Raw genomic sequence first — 15944 nt, 5'->3', positions numbered from 1 at the left:
CCAATACAGTAAAGCTTAGTTTATTAAGAAATGTCTGAACTTACTTTAGTATTACAACAACCCAGAAAATGAAATGAGTCTTCTAAGAATAAACACAGAGAGTATTTAAATCTAGGAGAGAGACATATAATACTTACCTAATTTTGGACTGATATATAACCATTTGCTATGTGTTTATCAAGTTTTATAAACGTTAGTAAAACTTTACAAAGTAGTATAGTTGCACCATCTATACTCCTTTTCCCTGCTGTTGTCCACTTGGTATCAATGCTTCCTGTTACCTAAGGTTTCCTGCCTTCCTTCTGAATGTTATTCATGAACAGGAGAAGCGCTAAAGGTTTCTTTTACATGGAAGTTAGGTAGCTGGTCATTTTACGAATTAATTATCTACTGACTTGGTATATGTCTGGCTTCAATTTCAATGAGGTACAAAGAATCAAGACAGTGAGGTTAATTTTGGACAAATATGAAAACGGACATCTTACCCACATGCAGGCCTCAATCCTAACTTTTGAGATGATGCTCCATAAAGAAATGGTTCCTTCAGTGCCCTCTTCATCTGGACAAATAATCTGATCAGGATAGGGTGGTTCAGGGAAATTAACTGAATTGCATTCATAAGCAGCTAATGTAACTGAAGCTATATGTGGACCCTACAAAAAAATATGAGAAGTCTCTGATGAGAAATATTAAAGAGAAAGCAATTATTAATAGACATGTTATTTTAATGGTACCTTAATCACTCTATATTAATAGAAAAATGTTAGCTTTTAAAGAACAAGAATCTACCTAACTAAATATTTCAAGATGCAACTGATAATTTGAAAAAATAATCCTTTCCAGAATCTCTTCATGGTTTGCTTTCTTAAAAACCAATTTCAAATTTACTGAGGTATAATTTACATATAGTAAGAGCCATTTTTTTAGGTCAGTAGTTCAATAAGCTTTGACAATTATACTCAGTCATATAACCATAACCTATCAAGACAGAGATACAAAACAGTCCCATCACTGCAAAAAGTTCCCTGTGTCCTTTTGTAGTCAATCTCCTTCCCCCAACACTAGACCCTGGAAACCATAGGATTTCTGGCTTGATTCTTATTTTATTTATCCACATATCTCATTTGTAAGAATGCCATCCCCTGTGATAAAAACCTCCTGTGCCCCTATTCCTTTAGGCATAATTTGAGAATACTATATTTTGTCCTTACTTAAAAAACAGTTGATGCAGACATAGAAAACAAACTTACGGTTACCAAAGGGGACAGTGGGGGTTGGGGGGGGGGAAATTAGGAGTTTGGGATTAGCAGATACACACTACTACATATAAAATCAGTAACCAAGGACCTACTGTATTGCACAGAGGACTCTACTAAGTATCTTGCAATGACCTAAAATGGAAGAGAATCTGAAAAAGTATATATATATATATATATATATATATATATATATATACACACACATATATAACTGAATCACTTTGCTATTTACTTGAAACTAACACAACATTGTAAATTAACTATACTTCAAAAAAATAAAAATAGTTGATGAAGTAATTACCTCACTTATCTTTCCCACTGAGATCCTAAAACAAAAATAAAACTCTGGAACCAGTATCAGTTAGTTTTTCTTTTAAATTAATTTTTTCTATGGAGCTTTTGGGCTGCTTTGTACCTTTATTTTGAAATATTACAAATTAATAATAATCATATAGATTAAAATGAATTAACATTTAGATGTGTGATAAAGGTTTAAACACACTGGTTCCCAAATGAACATGTATGCCAAGATGAGGTGTCTGCATAAGAATCAACTATGGACTTTGTTAAAAATATAAATTTCAGGGTCCCCTAAGCATAAGTTGATTCAATAGGTGGACATGGGAATCTGTATGTTTTATTTTACTTTATTTTTATTTTTTTTTAAGATTAAGTTTTTTTTTTTTTAAAGATTTATTTATTATTTGTTTTATTTTAGGCTGCATTGAGTCTTAGTTGCGGCACGCAGGATCTTCATTGAGGCATGCGGGATCTTTCAGGATCTTTCGTTGTGGCATGCAGGCTTCTCTCTAGTTGTGGCGTGCAGGCTTCAGGGTGCCTGGGCTCTGTAGTTGTGGCACGCGGGCTCCAGAGCATGTGGGCTCTGTAGTTTGCGGGCACACAGGCTCTCTAGTTGAAGCATGCGAGCTTTAGCAGTTGTGGCGCGCAGGCTTAGTTGCCCTGAGGCACGTGGAATCCCAGTTCCCCGACCAGGAATCAAACCTGCATCCCTGCATTTTAAGGCGGATTCTTTACCACTGGACCACCAGGGATTTCCCAACCTGTATGTTTTATGTATTTATTTTTTTAACTAATTGATTTTTTTAAAAATTTATTTATTTTTATTTTTGGTTGTGTTGGGTCTTTGTTGCTGAGTGCAGGCTTTCTCTAGTAGCGGCGAGCAGGGGCTACTCTTGGTTGTGGCGTGCGGGCTTCTCATTGAGGTGGCTTGTCTTGTTGCGGAGCATGGGCTCTAGGCGTGCAGGCTTCAGTAGTTGCAGCACATGGGCTCGCGGGCTCTAGAGCACAGGCTCAGTAGTTGTGGCACACGGGCTTAGTTGCTCTGCAGCACATGGGATCTTCCCGGACCAGGGCTCGAACCCGTGTCCCCTGTATTGGCAGACAGATTCTTAACCACTGTGCCACCAGGGAAGCCTCCCAACCTGTATGTTTTAAACAAGCTCCTTTAGAGTTTCAAATAGGTTAGGTTCTAATAGGCTATTAGGTGTCAGAAAATAAGCGAACTCAGACAAGTCACTTAACCTTTCTGGACCTCAAGCTACTCTTCTGCAAGGCAAAAGAATTAGATTCATCTTATGTTTTTATCTAGCTCCAAAATTCAAAAACCCCTAACATAATCAAGATGTCAATAAAATCTATTGCTAATTTCCAAAGTTCTCATGAAGTATAAGCTCTAGAAGTTGGATATTCTTAACATGTTACTCTAACACACATATAAAGTACTAGGCTTAGAACAGTGGTGGGCATATAATAAGCCCTCAAAAAGTATTAGCCATTAGCTGTTATGAACAAAAGCACTGTATTTGTAGAATAAAATTATATACACACACACATACATATGTATGTATATATAGATACACATACAGTAAGTGATCTTTGGATATAAGAAAGTCTTTTTAAACCACATGGTGAAAGAATTTGTGGTTCAAAGACAAAGTGCATAAGATGTAGTGATGGAAATAAAACATTAAAGAACTCCTACTGCTACCTATTTAAAAGGTGACATTAAACAAATTTTTCTGTTGCATGTTAATACGAAAAAGAAAGACATTCATAAATCTAAGCTACATTTCTCCCTAAATACAGTTGCATTTTGTGTTCAACTAAAAATCTAAAAAATGAAATCCTACACTTAGCACTGACTCAATTAACTATAAGGTTTTCTTCTGGACCAAAAAAAAAAAAAATCTATGTGAATTTTTAGTCTGTTCATCTTTTTCTTGAATTTTAATTCACAGAAATCAATAAATAGTGATAATAAGTTTAAAAAATGATTATGAGAATCTCTAAAAAAGGAACTTCTTTTTTTGAAAAGTTGTGATTAACCATGAAATCTACAACTGTTTCTTTGAATATTATGTGCACAAAAGAGATTTCAGTTAAAGAAAAAAGAATTATTTTGTGATCCTACACACACACACACACACACACACACACACACACACACCCAAGTTTAAAGTTTGTAGAATTCAGAGTAACTAAATAATTAGTGAAAAATTTCTCACTAACATCAGATGCAATTAAAAAAAAAAGGGGAGGGGGACTTCCCTGGTGGCCAAGTGGTAAAGAATCTGCTTTCCAATGCAGGGGATACGGGTTTGATCCCTGGTCAGGGAACTAAGATCCCACATGCTGCGGGGCAACTAAGCCCACGCACCACAACTACTGAGCTTGTGTGCCTCAATGAGAGAGCCCACGTGCTGCAAAATTACAGAGCCCACGCGCTCTGAAGCCTGCGCGCCATAACTACAGAGCCCACGTGCCCTGGAGCCCGTGTGCCACAACTAGAGAGAAGCCCACACACCGCAATGAAAGATCCCGCGTGCCTCAGTGAAGATCCTGCGTGCCACAACTAAGACCCATCACAGCCAAAAAAAATAAAGAAAATAAATATTTTTTAAAAACCCCTGTAACTTCCACATTTACTGTTTGAAAACACAAAAGAGAAATGTGATACTACTAGGCAAAACAAAAGAAATTTAAGAGTCTGTCCATGATATCCCTACAACTGTCCTCTAGAAATGAACTCTAGGTGAACAAAAATTGAACCGTCCTAGACACTAAAATAATAAATTTTCTGGGATTATATAGGAAGGAAAACTCTACATTTCTATTCCAGAAACAAAAATAAAATATGCACCCCAACAGATTAAACAGGTTATCCAACAAGATAAAAGACTGATTCATAGTTTTAATTTTAAATGTTCTAAAAAGGGAAAATTTCAGCAATCTGATGAGAATATTTTCCCTAAAGAAAGGATGGTTCACACAGTTAAACTGATATATACTTTCCATAACCACACTAATAGGTCATGATTACTCAGCCTTAGAGGCAGATGTGGTGGTTCCCAGACAAAATGAACATGAATAACTCAGCTTCTTGTCCTTTGTTCATTCTCAAGAGCCCATTTAACCTGTACCTTGACATTTTAGTTTAGACTGTGTTAACTGATAGGAAACCTCACAAGTTCTTTTCAACATTATAGGTTAATGGTTCCTAAATATAACAGACTTGACTGAGATAAATATTAGTTTACATGAAAAATCCAAACACAAAAACTAAAAAACAATCATTTTGATTAAGAGAATTTTAAAAGTTACACATATTCAAACTACCTTTTAAGTCTGTTTTCTATTTATTTATTTATTTACTTATTTTATTTTTGGCTGTGTTGGGTCTTCGTTTCTGTGCGAGGGCTTTCTCTAGTTGTGGCAAGCGGGGGCCACTCTTCATCGTGGTGCGCGGGCCTCTCACTATTGCGGCCTCTCTTGTTGCGGAGCACAGGCTCCAGACGCGCAGGCTCAGTAGTTGTGGCTTACGGGCCTAGTTGCTCCACGGCATGTGGGATCTTCCCAGACCAGGGCTCGAACCCGTGTCCCCTGCATTAGCAGGCAGATTCTCAACCACTGCGCCACTAGGGAAGCCCTAAGTCTGTTTTCTAAAACCTACGATTCCTACTACAATGTATCAAATATGAAAGAATCACATTTAAACCATACTAAATGGAGAAATGAGGGATAAAGACAAACAGCTACAGTATAAGCTGCAAAGTCTACCTGGAAAGATCCACTATAAAACATAAAAATAACACAATGTACTGAGCAGGACGTTCCAGCTCTCATGGGAGTATGCAAGTATTGATATGTACCGGCTAGAGATTCTGGACTGTGGCTGAGGGTTTTCTGCCTCATATCATGAAGTGACTGGTAGAGACGTACACTCCTACACTAAACAACTGGAAAACTAAACAGAACACATGGAACAATTTTTTTTCAGACACTGTACCACAGGCAGTATAATAGTTCTGACCACTGAGAGAAGGGATACAAATGAGGAAGCCTTGTGATGACTCTGGCTTTCCACTTGTAGACACATTCTGTGTCAGCAGTAAAATCCATAGTCCAAAGACAAAGACCCTAAGCAAAGCATGGTGGTCTTGCTGCACTGAGAAGAAAATCTGGGTTCAGGGGGGCTGAGTGGTTGAAATCTGTGGCATAGAATACTAGTGAAGAGAAAGTTATGCAGAGAAAGGACTCTACATATGTGCATGGGGGTCCCCTTGAGACTCTGGCACACAAAGTTCCACTGCATGCTATGATGAGATTTCATAAGGCCAGGCAAAGTACAATTAGTGAGAAAAGAACAACTAACAGGGGGTTGTAAGCTGAACAATTCCTAGACTTCACACAGGGCTGGGAAACACCTGAACTTCATCTAGCTAGAGTGGAGAGACTCAACATTCAGGGAAGACCTTGGAAAGAGCCTACAGTAAAAGCTACTCTAGACAGACCATAATAGGGTTTTTAAAAAAACCTTAAATAGATCAAGTTGATCCACTGGTACTGCCCCCAAAACAAAAAATTGACACTCTGTAAAAGAAGATAACAAAATCCATACAATCAACAACTTAATACCACATTCCAGCATCCAATAAGAAATAACTAGATACGATGTGAAGCAGTTTGGAAAATATGACACATAAGCTGAAGAAACGTTAATCAATAGAAACAGACCCAGAAATGTCAGAGATTATGGAATTAGCAGACAAGGACTTAAAAACAGTAAAAATAAATATGTTCAAAGATTTAAAGCAACAATTGCCAAACTTCAGCCCAGGGGCCAAATTCAGCCCACCACCAGTTTTATAAATAAAGTTTCAAAGAATGCAGCCATGTATATTCATTTACATATCATCTCTGGCTAATTCTGTGCTATAATGGCAAAACTGAGTAGCTCTGACAAAGACTCTATGGCGTATGAAGTCTAAAACACTTATTATATGGCCCTTCACAGAAATAGTTTGCTGATTCCTGATTTAAAGGAAAAGATAAACACAATGAGGGAAGAAATATAAAGTATAAAAAAAAACCAAAATGGAACTTATAGAGCTGAAAATATAATATACGAATAGAAAAATTCATTGGATATCAACAGATTAGATGCCACAGAAGAAAATATTAGAGAACTTGAAGACAAGGCACTAGAAAGTATTTGAACTAAAGGACACAGAGGGTAAAGGCTATGGAACAAATGAACCTCAGTAACCTGTGGAATAATACCAAACAGTCTAATATACATGTAACTGGAACCCCAGAAAGAGAGGGTGAAGTGTGTGTGTCTGCACACACAAACACACTGGGGAAGGGATGGCCACGTATTTTCAAGATTTGATGAAAAATATCAATCCATCAACTCACAAATTTAAGAAATTCAACAAACCTCAGTCAAGATCAACATAAAGAAAATAAAACACATAATCAAATTGCTGAGAATTACCATAATCACATCATAATCAAATTCTATAATTCAGTAATATCAAGAATGTCTTAAAAGCAATCCAAGGGGATAAAAACACATTACAGGCATACCTCACTTTAATGCACTTTGCAGATATTGTGATTTTTACAAATTAAAGGTTTTGGCAATCCTGCGTCAAACAAGTCTGGTGGCACCATTTTTCCAACAGCATTATTTTAAAATTAAGGTACATATATTGTTTTTTTAGACACTTAATAGAGTACATTATATTGTAAACATAACTTTTAGATGCACTGGGAAACCAAAAAATTCGTGTGACTTGCTATATCACCATATTCGCTTTATTGCAGTGGTCTAGAACCAAACCCACAATATTTCCAAGTTATGACTGAGTCATCTACAGGGAAATACAGATAGGACTTCTCATCAGAAACAGACCAAAAGACAATAGAATTACTTCTCTAAAGTGCTGAAAGGAAAAAACAAAATCTGTGAATCTAGAATTCAGGGAAAATATATTTCAAAAATAAAGATGAAATAATAACATTTTCAGACAAACAAAAGCCAAAACAATTTGTTCCAGGAGATAAATGTTAAAGGAAGTTCTCAGATAGAAGAAAAGTGATACCAGATGGAAACTTTAACGTGCATAAAAGAGTGAAGAGCACTGGAAATAGAGAACACCTTTTTTCCTCATTTTAAAATCTCTTAAAAAAATAACTAGTTGCTTAAAGCAAAAACTATGACATATGTAGAAGTAAAATACATGACAACAACAGCATAAAGTATGGGAGGGAGAAAATGGAGTATAAAATACTGTAATGTGGTTACATTATATATACTAAAAAAAATGTTCAATTCAAAAGAAGGCAGGAAAAGAATAAAAAATAGGTGGGACCAATAGTTTGAGGATAGACTTAAACCTAACCATACTGACAACTACATTAATTGCAAATGAGCCAAACATACAAATGAAAAGGCAGAGAGTGTCACACTGAACTAAAGAGCAAGACCTCAGTACATGCTGTCCATAAAAAGCCCATTTTAAATATCCAGATCCAAAAGTAAAGGTAAAGGGATGAAAAAAGATAAACCATGTAAACATAATCATACAAAAGATAGAGTACTCTACATTAATACCAGATTAAGTAGATTTCAGGAGAGGGTATTTACTAGAGATGAAAAAGGACATTTCATAATGATAAAAGGGCTAATTCTCAGGAAGACAGAATAATCCTAAATGTGCAGGCACCTAATAACAGAATGTCAAAATACATAAAGCAAAAACTAATAGAACTAAAAGGAAAAATAAACAAATCCACAATTAAAGTTGAAATTTCAACACACTTCTCTTTTTCGTTGATAGAATAAGTAGACTGAAAACCAGTATGGATACAGAACACTTGAACAATATGGAACACTACACCCAAAAATAGCCAAATACATATTCTTTTCAAGTATACGTGAAATCCAGTCACCAAGATAGACCATATACTGTGGTATAAAACGAATCTCAGCACATTGAAAAGAATGTGCCATGTGGCAAGGTAAGTAAAGATCAATACAAGGAGTACTTCTTAAGGAAAAGTAGCAAATGATAGTCCTCAAAGGTTAATTTTTCTATTTAAGGACAGTGTCCTTTAATCTATATAGTGGTAATCAAAGGAAGTTAAACAGCTATATACAGCCCAGGTTGTTATTCCCCAGCACAGGAAGCTCTATAAATTTCCTAGTTAGCAACCAGGTCATAAGTAACATTCACTAACTGCCCCTGAGAGTTCCTAATTACTGCCAATGGAAGTTCCCTTTAATGATACGAAGGTCAAATTTTATGACTGTGATGAAAAGTTACACTCTCATCAGTGACAGGTTTTTAGGGTCCTTTTCTGGGGTGGGTGGGTACTTCAGTATACTCATTCTAAGTGAAGTCAACTCAACAAGATAGTTCAGCTATTTGTGACATATCAAACATCTGGTTTTGCTTCAGTTCAAAGCCTCATATATCTTAGTCTCATGAGCTGTATTACACTATATTTTCCAAAGTTTTGATAATGGAATAATTTTGCTTTGTCCAGGATAAAAGATGTAGTGCTTGGCCAGGCAAGAAGATGTCTGGGTGAGAGCAAAACCATAGTTAGATCAGGGGGTAGGATTCCTAATAAGAGCAGATATAGGTATTTGTGGAAAAAGTATTTTAACTTAAGACATTCTTTTAAGATAAATTTTAAAAGTTATACTTCTACAATTTACATTCATTCAGGAATAGTAAATATCCTACTAGCTCTGTCAAATTACGAAAAATTTAGAATTAAAAAAAATTATCCTAGAGGTAAAATTATCATTCCTGAAATTATAACACACAAAAATATCCTAATCCGGTGGAGAAGAGAAGTTCTAAGGAGTGCCCTGATAATAATGTAGTACCTATGTAAGCCCTGAGAAAGCAGTCCTAGTGCCACAAATACAAATTAGGGTCTTTGTAAGAAAGGTGTGGGACAGTCACACCTTAAAACCTGAAAAAAAATCATATTAGTAAATGACAAACTAGTCTATGTATTGCTGCTTCAGTTAAGGAAAAGTATTTTCTGGATTTTTAACTTTATTGTTCAGATCATTTGGGGGCCCTTTCTTCCAGAGACATTTTTTAAAAAGTGAAAACCTGAGGGCTTCCCTGGTGGCGCAGTGGTTGAGAATCTGCCTGCCAATGCAGGGGACACGGGTTCAAGCTCTGGTCTGGGAAGATCCCACATGCAGCGGAGCAGCTGGGCCCGTGAGCCACAACTACTGAGCCTGCGCGTCTGGAGCCTGTGCGTCTGGAGCCTGTGCATCTGGAGCCTGTGCTCCACAACAAGAGAGGCCGCGATAGTGAGAGGCCCACGCACCGCGATGAAGAGTGGCCCCCGCTTGCCACAACTAGAGAAAGCCCTCGCACAGAAACAAAGACCCAACACAGCCATAAATAAATAAATAAATAAATAAAAGTGAAAACCTAAAATGATCATATTAGTTAATTATGAGCCTAATTTAGCCAAGCCTTTTTACCAACCAAGATACAGAATATGTCACATTAAGAGTGCAGTATGTGTATGTATGAGGTTTTTTTGTTTTGGCAGCGCCCTGCAGCATGTGGGATCTTAGTCCCCTGACCAGGGATCGAACCTGTGCCCCCTGCATTGGAAGTGCAGAGTCTTAACCACTGGACCGCCAGGGAAGTCCCAGTATGAGGTGTTTTTTTTTTTTTTTTTTTTTAAATATAGTGAAAGTCATGTAAGTTATTTTAATTAATTAATTAATTAATTAATTAATTAATTATTTTTGGCTGTGTTGGGTCTTCGTTTCTGTGCGAGGGCTTTCTCTAGTTGCGGCAAGTGGGGGCCACTCTTCAACCAGACCAGGGCTCGAACCCATGTCCCCTGCATTGGCAGGCAGATTCTCAACCACTGCGCCACCAGGGAAGCCCTATGAGGTTTTTAAGGAAGATGAGCAGACAGACAGACAGACATTCTTCCACTCTAGGCGGCTCCCTCAGAACTGATAAAACATTCCTGAAGACTGGAGTTGTTTGCACATCTGTAATGTCAGTTCATAGCCTAATTCATCATCCACACACAGAAGTCAACTGAGATCCCAAAGGCAAAATTCCCAATTAGTTTTGTCTGGAAAGTTTAGGACAAAGGTAATAAAATCAGGAATCCTCTGCTGATTCACTGGGAAAACATTTGTTTGCCACACTCCTTCACTGAGGAACAAAAGGAGTCAGTGGTTAGTCTGGAATGTGATTCATTAGGAATATCTGGGTGATAAATAAATGAAAGGAGATGACAGATGGTTGTCTGTATGACTTGCAAAACCTTTTGTTTTCTTTAAGTCCAACTTTTAGGGGAGTTTAGAAATGCTTTTACAAACAGGAATTGTACTCTTCAAATACTTTTAATCATTGCTTTTCTCATCGCAGTCAGAAAACAACTTACCTAAGGTTATGGTATACAACAAATAATTCTAGAAGGCTAGAGCATAAAACTGTTGATTCCAAATGGGCACTGAGAAGTTTAACTAGTGTTTATATTCTTTTTGTGAAGAAGGTCCCGAGTTTACAAATTTAAGCCCCTGGTCCCTCCCTATAAAATGCAGTATAATATGTAAAAAAGCAGTAATTTGGCCATTAGTTAATGTGGATTTTAGTTTTCTAATTCTGTTAGTAACTTACTAGATGTAATCAGACTTCTATCTCACATTCCTCATTTGATGAAAAGCCTGAAAATAATAATGATAATAATGCCTGCACAACCTAGGTAACACAGCAATGTATGAGATTATGTAGTAAAAGTGTTACGATAAGCATAAAATAACCAAAACAAAAAAATGTGTAAACTCTATAGTTCATGCTTCAGGTTATAAGGACCTATTTTTAAAGTCATTTTTATTATATTCAATCAATCCATAAATAAAGACATATTTCACTTTTCTTTTCTAAACCTAAGCAATTTTGATCATAAAGTTGGTTTAAGTGTTCAGGAGGAATGGACCACATATTTATAGAGAGAGCTTTTAAAAAGGTTATAAATTGGGGCTTCCCTGGTGGTGCAGTGGTTGAGAATCTGCCTGCCAATGCAGGGGACACGGGTTCGAGCCCTGGTCTGGGAATATCCCACATGCCGCAGAGCAGCTAGGCCCGTGAGCCACAATTACTGAGCCTGCACGTCTTGAGCCTGTGCTCCGTGGCGGGAGAGGCCACGAAAGTGAGAGGCCCGTGCACCGCGATGAAGAGTGGCCCCCGCTTGCCACAACTAGAGAAAGCCCTCGCACAGAAACGAAGACCCAACACAGCCATAAATAAAATAAATAAATAAGTTAATTAATTAATTAAAAAAAAAAAAGGTTATAAATTGTTTAAAATATATACCCAACAGAACAGACTTCAGCAAAACTGAATCTTCTTAGCTTTCATTTAAACACACATTAATAAATAGTGACTTAAGGGCAGGAAGTCAGTCAGTCTGTGCATACCCTTCTGTTTGGTGAAAACCCAGCCCTGTGTCCTGGAGACCCCGCTTCCTACTTTTGATGTGGTGATGCTCTTAAGAGTTAATACATGAGTCATTCCTTAGGGAAAGACAGGGAGAATAGCTGATCATGCCCTCATCAAAAAAAGGCAAACAGACCTTTTCTAAGAAGGGCCTGTTGGTCTTCCCCCAAGAGCCCTGAGTCACTGCATGCTTATAGCCAGTCATTATACCTATACAGAGCAATATTAAGTCACACTAGAACCTTACTTTTGGCAATTTCTTCTCTTTTTTTGTCTTATCGAGGGATAGACACGTAAGCTATGGAGCGATAATCAGAAGTCAAGCAGGAAAAACAGTGAACAGGTTGGCTAACAATTTTTAAAAGAATTATTCCACCTCATGGCATTAAACAATTACTACAATAGTTCTCTTACTGAAACTGCTTCACTATTTCACTTCAACCTATGTCCATGCAGTTTTCCAAATAACACTTACTTTAGGCAATAAATAGCCAAGAGTCAAAAAAGTATAAGAAACAGCTTTATATATATATATAAAACAGTACTATAAAGTATTATATACATACTATAAAGTACTTGTTCACTAAAGGAAACAGGGTGCTATAGACAGAGATGTTCTATAAACATTTGATAGTAATCAAGATGTTGGATTTTTTTTAATGTACAATTTTTACCCCATTTTAGTGATGAAATGATCCTAAACGTTAAGGCAGAAACAGACCTCTGAATCTTACACAGGGGCAAATATCTCACAATTAACTTTCCCTGTACTTATTTTATAACAAACAGCCAAAAATTTTTTTTCCAAAATTTTTTTCTATTAAAATGGTCATTTTTGGAGACTTCCCTGGTGGCGCAATGGTTAAGAATCCTCCTGCCAATGCAGGGGACATGGGTTCGATCCCTGATCCAGGAAGATCCCACATACTGCGGAGCAACTAAGCCCGTGCGCCACAACTACTGAGCCCACGAGCCACAACTACTGAGCCCATGTGCCACAACTACTGAAGCCCGCATGCCTAGAGCTTGTGCTCTGCAACATGAGAAGCCACTGCAGTGAGAAGCCCGCGCACCCCTCTCCGCCACTAGAGAAAGCCTGCGCGCAGCAACGAAGACCCAACACAGCAAAAAATAAATAAATAAAAATTTTTTAAAAAGGTCATTTTTTTGTTTTTATTTTTAAGTAGAATTCTTTATTCATTTATATCTTATTTTTATACCTGATAACTGCATTCTGAACTTACAGTTTTATGGCCATGGTTTCTCATGGTACTTAAAACACTCTTGACATCTACTAACTTAATTCCAGTGAATTTAAACTACCAATTTTTATCTATAAAACTATATTCTTAATCTAAAATTGTCATATATTAAACAAATGACTCATAAATACCATTCAGATAATAATGTCTTGATGTTATATCTTCTTATAAACCTTGATCTATTCTACAATGTAACTGAATAGTTCCCAAACTTTTCTACATACCAACTGCCATCTAGATAGGGCAGTTCTTATGTGAAAATCCCTACCATTTTGATCCCCAAAGGTGAGAGAATTCAGTGGTTAAAATATATGACAAAGAGAAGAATTATCTGCAAAATATATTCAGCCTTCTATTTATAGCTCAATATTTGAGTGCCTTTAACATTTTTTAATGATTGTTGATAGTTTTTGTTCTCAGAGTTCTTTGTCTAAGAGCTGGGCTTATTTTGAAAGGAATATAGGGCTTGGGAAGCCTTTCTCCGGGAAACTGCTCCACCTACTGTCAAAAACTGTTCATGTATCACATTATTTGTAAATTCCTGCCGAAGGACTCATTTCCTTTGTTACTGTCAAATAGAACAGACTTTATAATCATTAATGGCACGCACAGTTTACAAATGGCTCTTAAATCAACTGCTTGTCTTATAACTTGAGGAATAATAATGTGAATGCATATAAGGAGCATGTCTGAGATATATTTCTCATCATGAAGTACCAAAGTTCCTGTTTTTGTTAAACTGGTTGTTTACCAGGTTATTATTATGAATATATTATGAATCAATCATATATTCTAGTAATGGGAAATAGTTTTAAGGTGGCTACTGAAATTACCCTATCACTTCTCCTAATTGTTTGTATCAATCTAAACGTAATCCACAAATTATTTATTTCTCAAAATGAGTGCTGTTGTAAAGACCGGTATTTAATAATTGCACACATCGATGGTTTAAAACATGAGATTAGAACTAAATTTTGCTGTCATCAGGCAGCTCATTTGGAAGAAATTCTTTTACTTTTCTCTTCATGAAAAGTTGTTTTTTCTTCCCCTTGATGGTCTTACAGACCACTCAAGCATTCACACAACTATATTCTCTTCTAAAACATCATGTTAAGTCTAATATTATGACCTGGGAGAAGTGATAATCCTTTTTTGGCAAATGGAGGAATCAAATGCATAACATGTCACGTAAAAATCCTTAGGGGGTGGCTAGCTCACTAAGGCTCCCAAGCTCAATATGCTTCTTCTGGTGTACTACTGTCATCCCATGAGTTAGAGCAACGGTTAGCAAACTACAGCCGGCAGATCAAATCCAGTCTGCTACCTCTCTTTGTGAATAAAGGTTGACTGGAAAACACTCACATTCATTCCTACACACTGTCCCTGGATGTCTTCTTATTACCATGACAGATCTGAGGAGTTACAAAAGAGATTGCATAGCCCGCAAAGCTTAAAATATTTATTATCCAGTCCCTTTTCAGCAAAAGTGCTGCCCCTGGGCTGCCTCCCCTTGGGTCAAATCATTATTAAGGTGAAAATTTTGACACATTCAAACACAGAGATACAACAAAGAGGTTGACAGCAGCCACGTTCTCTTCATTAACTTGTTTTCACTCTGGGCATTATTTCCACTAGTAAATAAGCATTCCTGGACGGCCTGGAATGGAAACCTGCTACATACATGCTAAGACTAAAATAAATTCGTTAATGGATTTCTGGAAATTAGTATCCAAGAGAAGAGGGCTTAGAAGGCATGATCTTAGAAAAATCTACCAGCCACAGAACCTTTTTTTGCATCTGATCTACTTACAAAAAACATGAGTAAAGTAAATGAATGAAATCAGTAAACTTGCACTACTTGCCAGGCAAAATTAGCTCATGAATTAGACATCTATTACAGGTGTATTTATGCAAAATGACTTCAAAATTCTAAAACAAAAGAGCAGATGTACTAAAACAGAGTATTTATTTAAGTATAGTACATATAGAAAAGTGCATAATGTAAGCACCTTAATGAATTATTTCAGACACAGGTATCCTCTATCCAGATCAAGAAATATTAGAAACACACAAGAGGGACATATCTTATTGGTTGTCAAGATTTACTACAAAGCTGCTAGGATGAAAATCTTTTTTCAATTACTTTGTCAATTTCTACAAAAATACCTACTCAAGTTTTGACTGATATTACATTGATTATGTAAACAAAATTGGGAAGAACAGCTACAATATTGTATCTTCTAATCCATGAAAATAATATATACCTTCTGTTACCTAGATCTTTTTGCTTCCAATAATATTTTATAATTTTATAAAGAGGCCAAGCACATCTTTTGTTAGATTTATTCCTAAGTATTTGCTTTTCAAAAAAAAGTTATTATAAATGATGCTTTCCAAAATTGTCCTTCATCTCTGAAAAAAAAAAAATCAATGACAGCAAATCAGTCTTACTGAAGTTTCTCTGAAGATAGTATGTCTTTTTCTCCATCTCTCCTTTTTTGTTCTGGATATTTTTCTCTAGCCGATTTTGCAGTTTATTAGTCCTGTCTTAGCTGCTGTCTACTGAAGTCCATTAATTGAGTTCTTAATTTCAGATAATGTTTTTTTAATTCAAAATT

At 36.5% G+C, this 15944-nt stretch overlaps 1 protein-coding gene across 4 annotated transcripts in view; it reads right to left on the bottom strand.

Annotated features, from left to right (window-relative positions):
- Positions 1-15944, bottom strand: part of VMP1 (vacuole membrane protein 1) — a 140046-nt gene that overhangs the window by 86803 nt on the left and 37299 nt on the right. For 3 of the 4 annotated variants that reach the window (XM_082372066.1, XM_082372064.1, XM_082372065.1), the window contains exon 6: positions 486-653. The exons of the other annotated variant lie outside the window; for it this stretch is intronic. In XM_082372066.1, the coding sequence (XP_082228192.1) occupies positions 486-653 (168 nt within the window). The remainder of the gene's footprint in view (positions 1-485; positions 654-15944) is intronic. 4 annotated transcript variants of the gene reach the window in all.

The sequence above is a fragment of the Balaenoptera borealis genome, assembly GCF_965194805.1.
Source record: "Balaenoptera borealis genome assembly, chromosome: 20".
Lineage (NCBI taxonomy): Eukaryota > Metazoa > Chordata > Mammalia > Artiodactyla > Balaenopteridae > Balaenoptera > Balaenoptera borealis.
The sequence above is the reverse complement of the archived record's forward strand: the minus strand, read 5'-3'. Positions and strand labels throughout refer to the sequence as shown.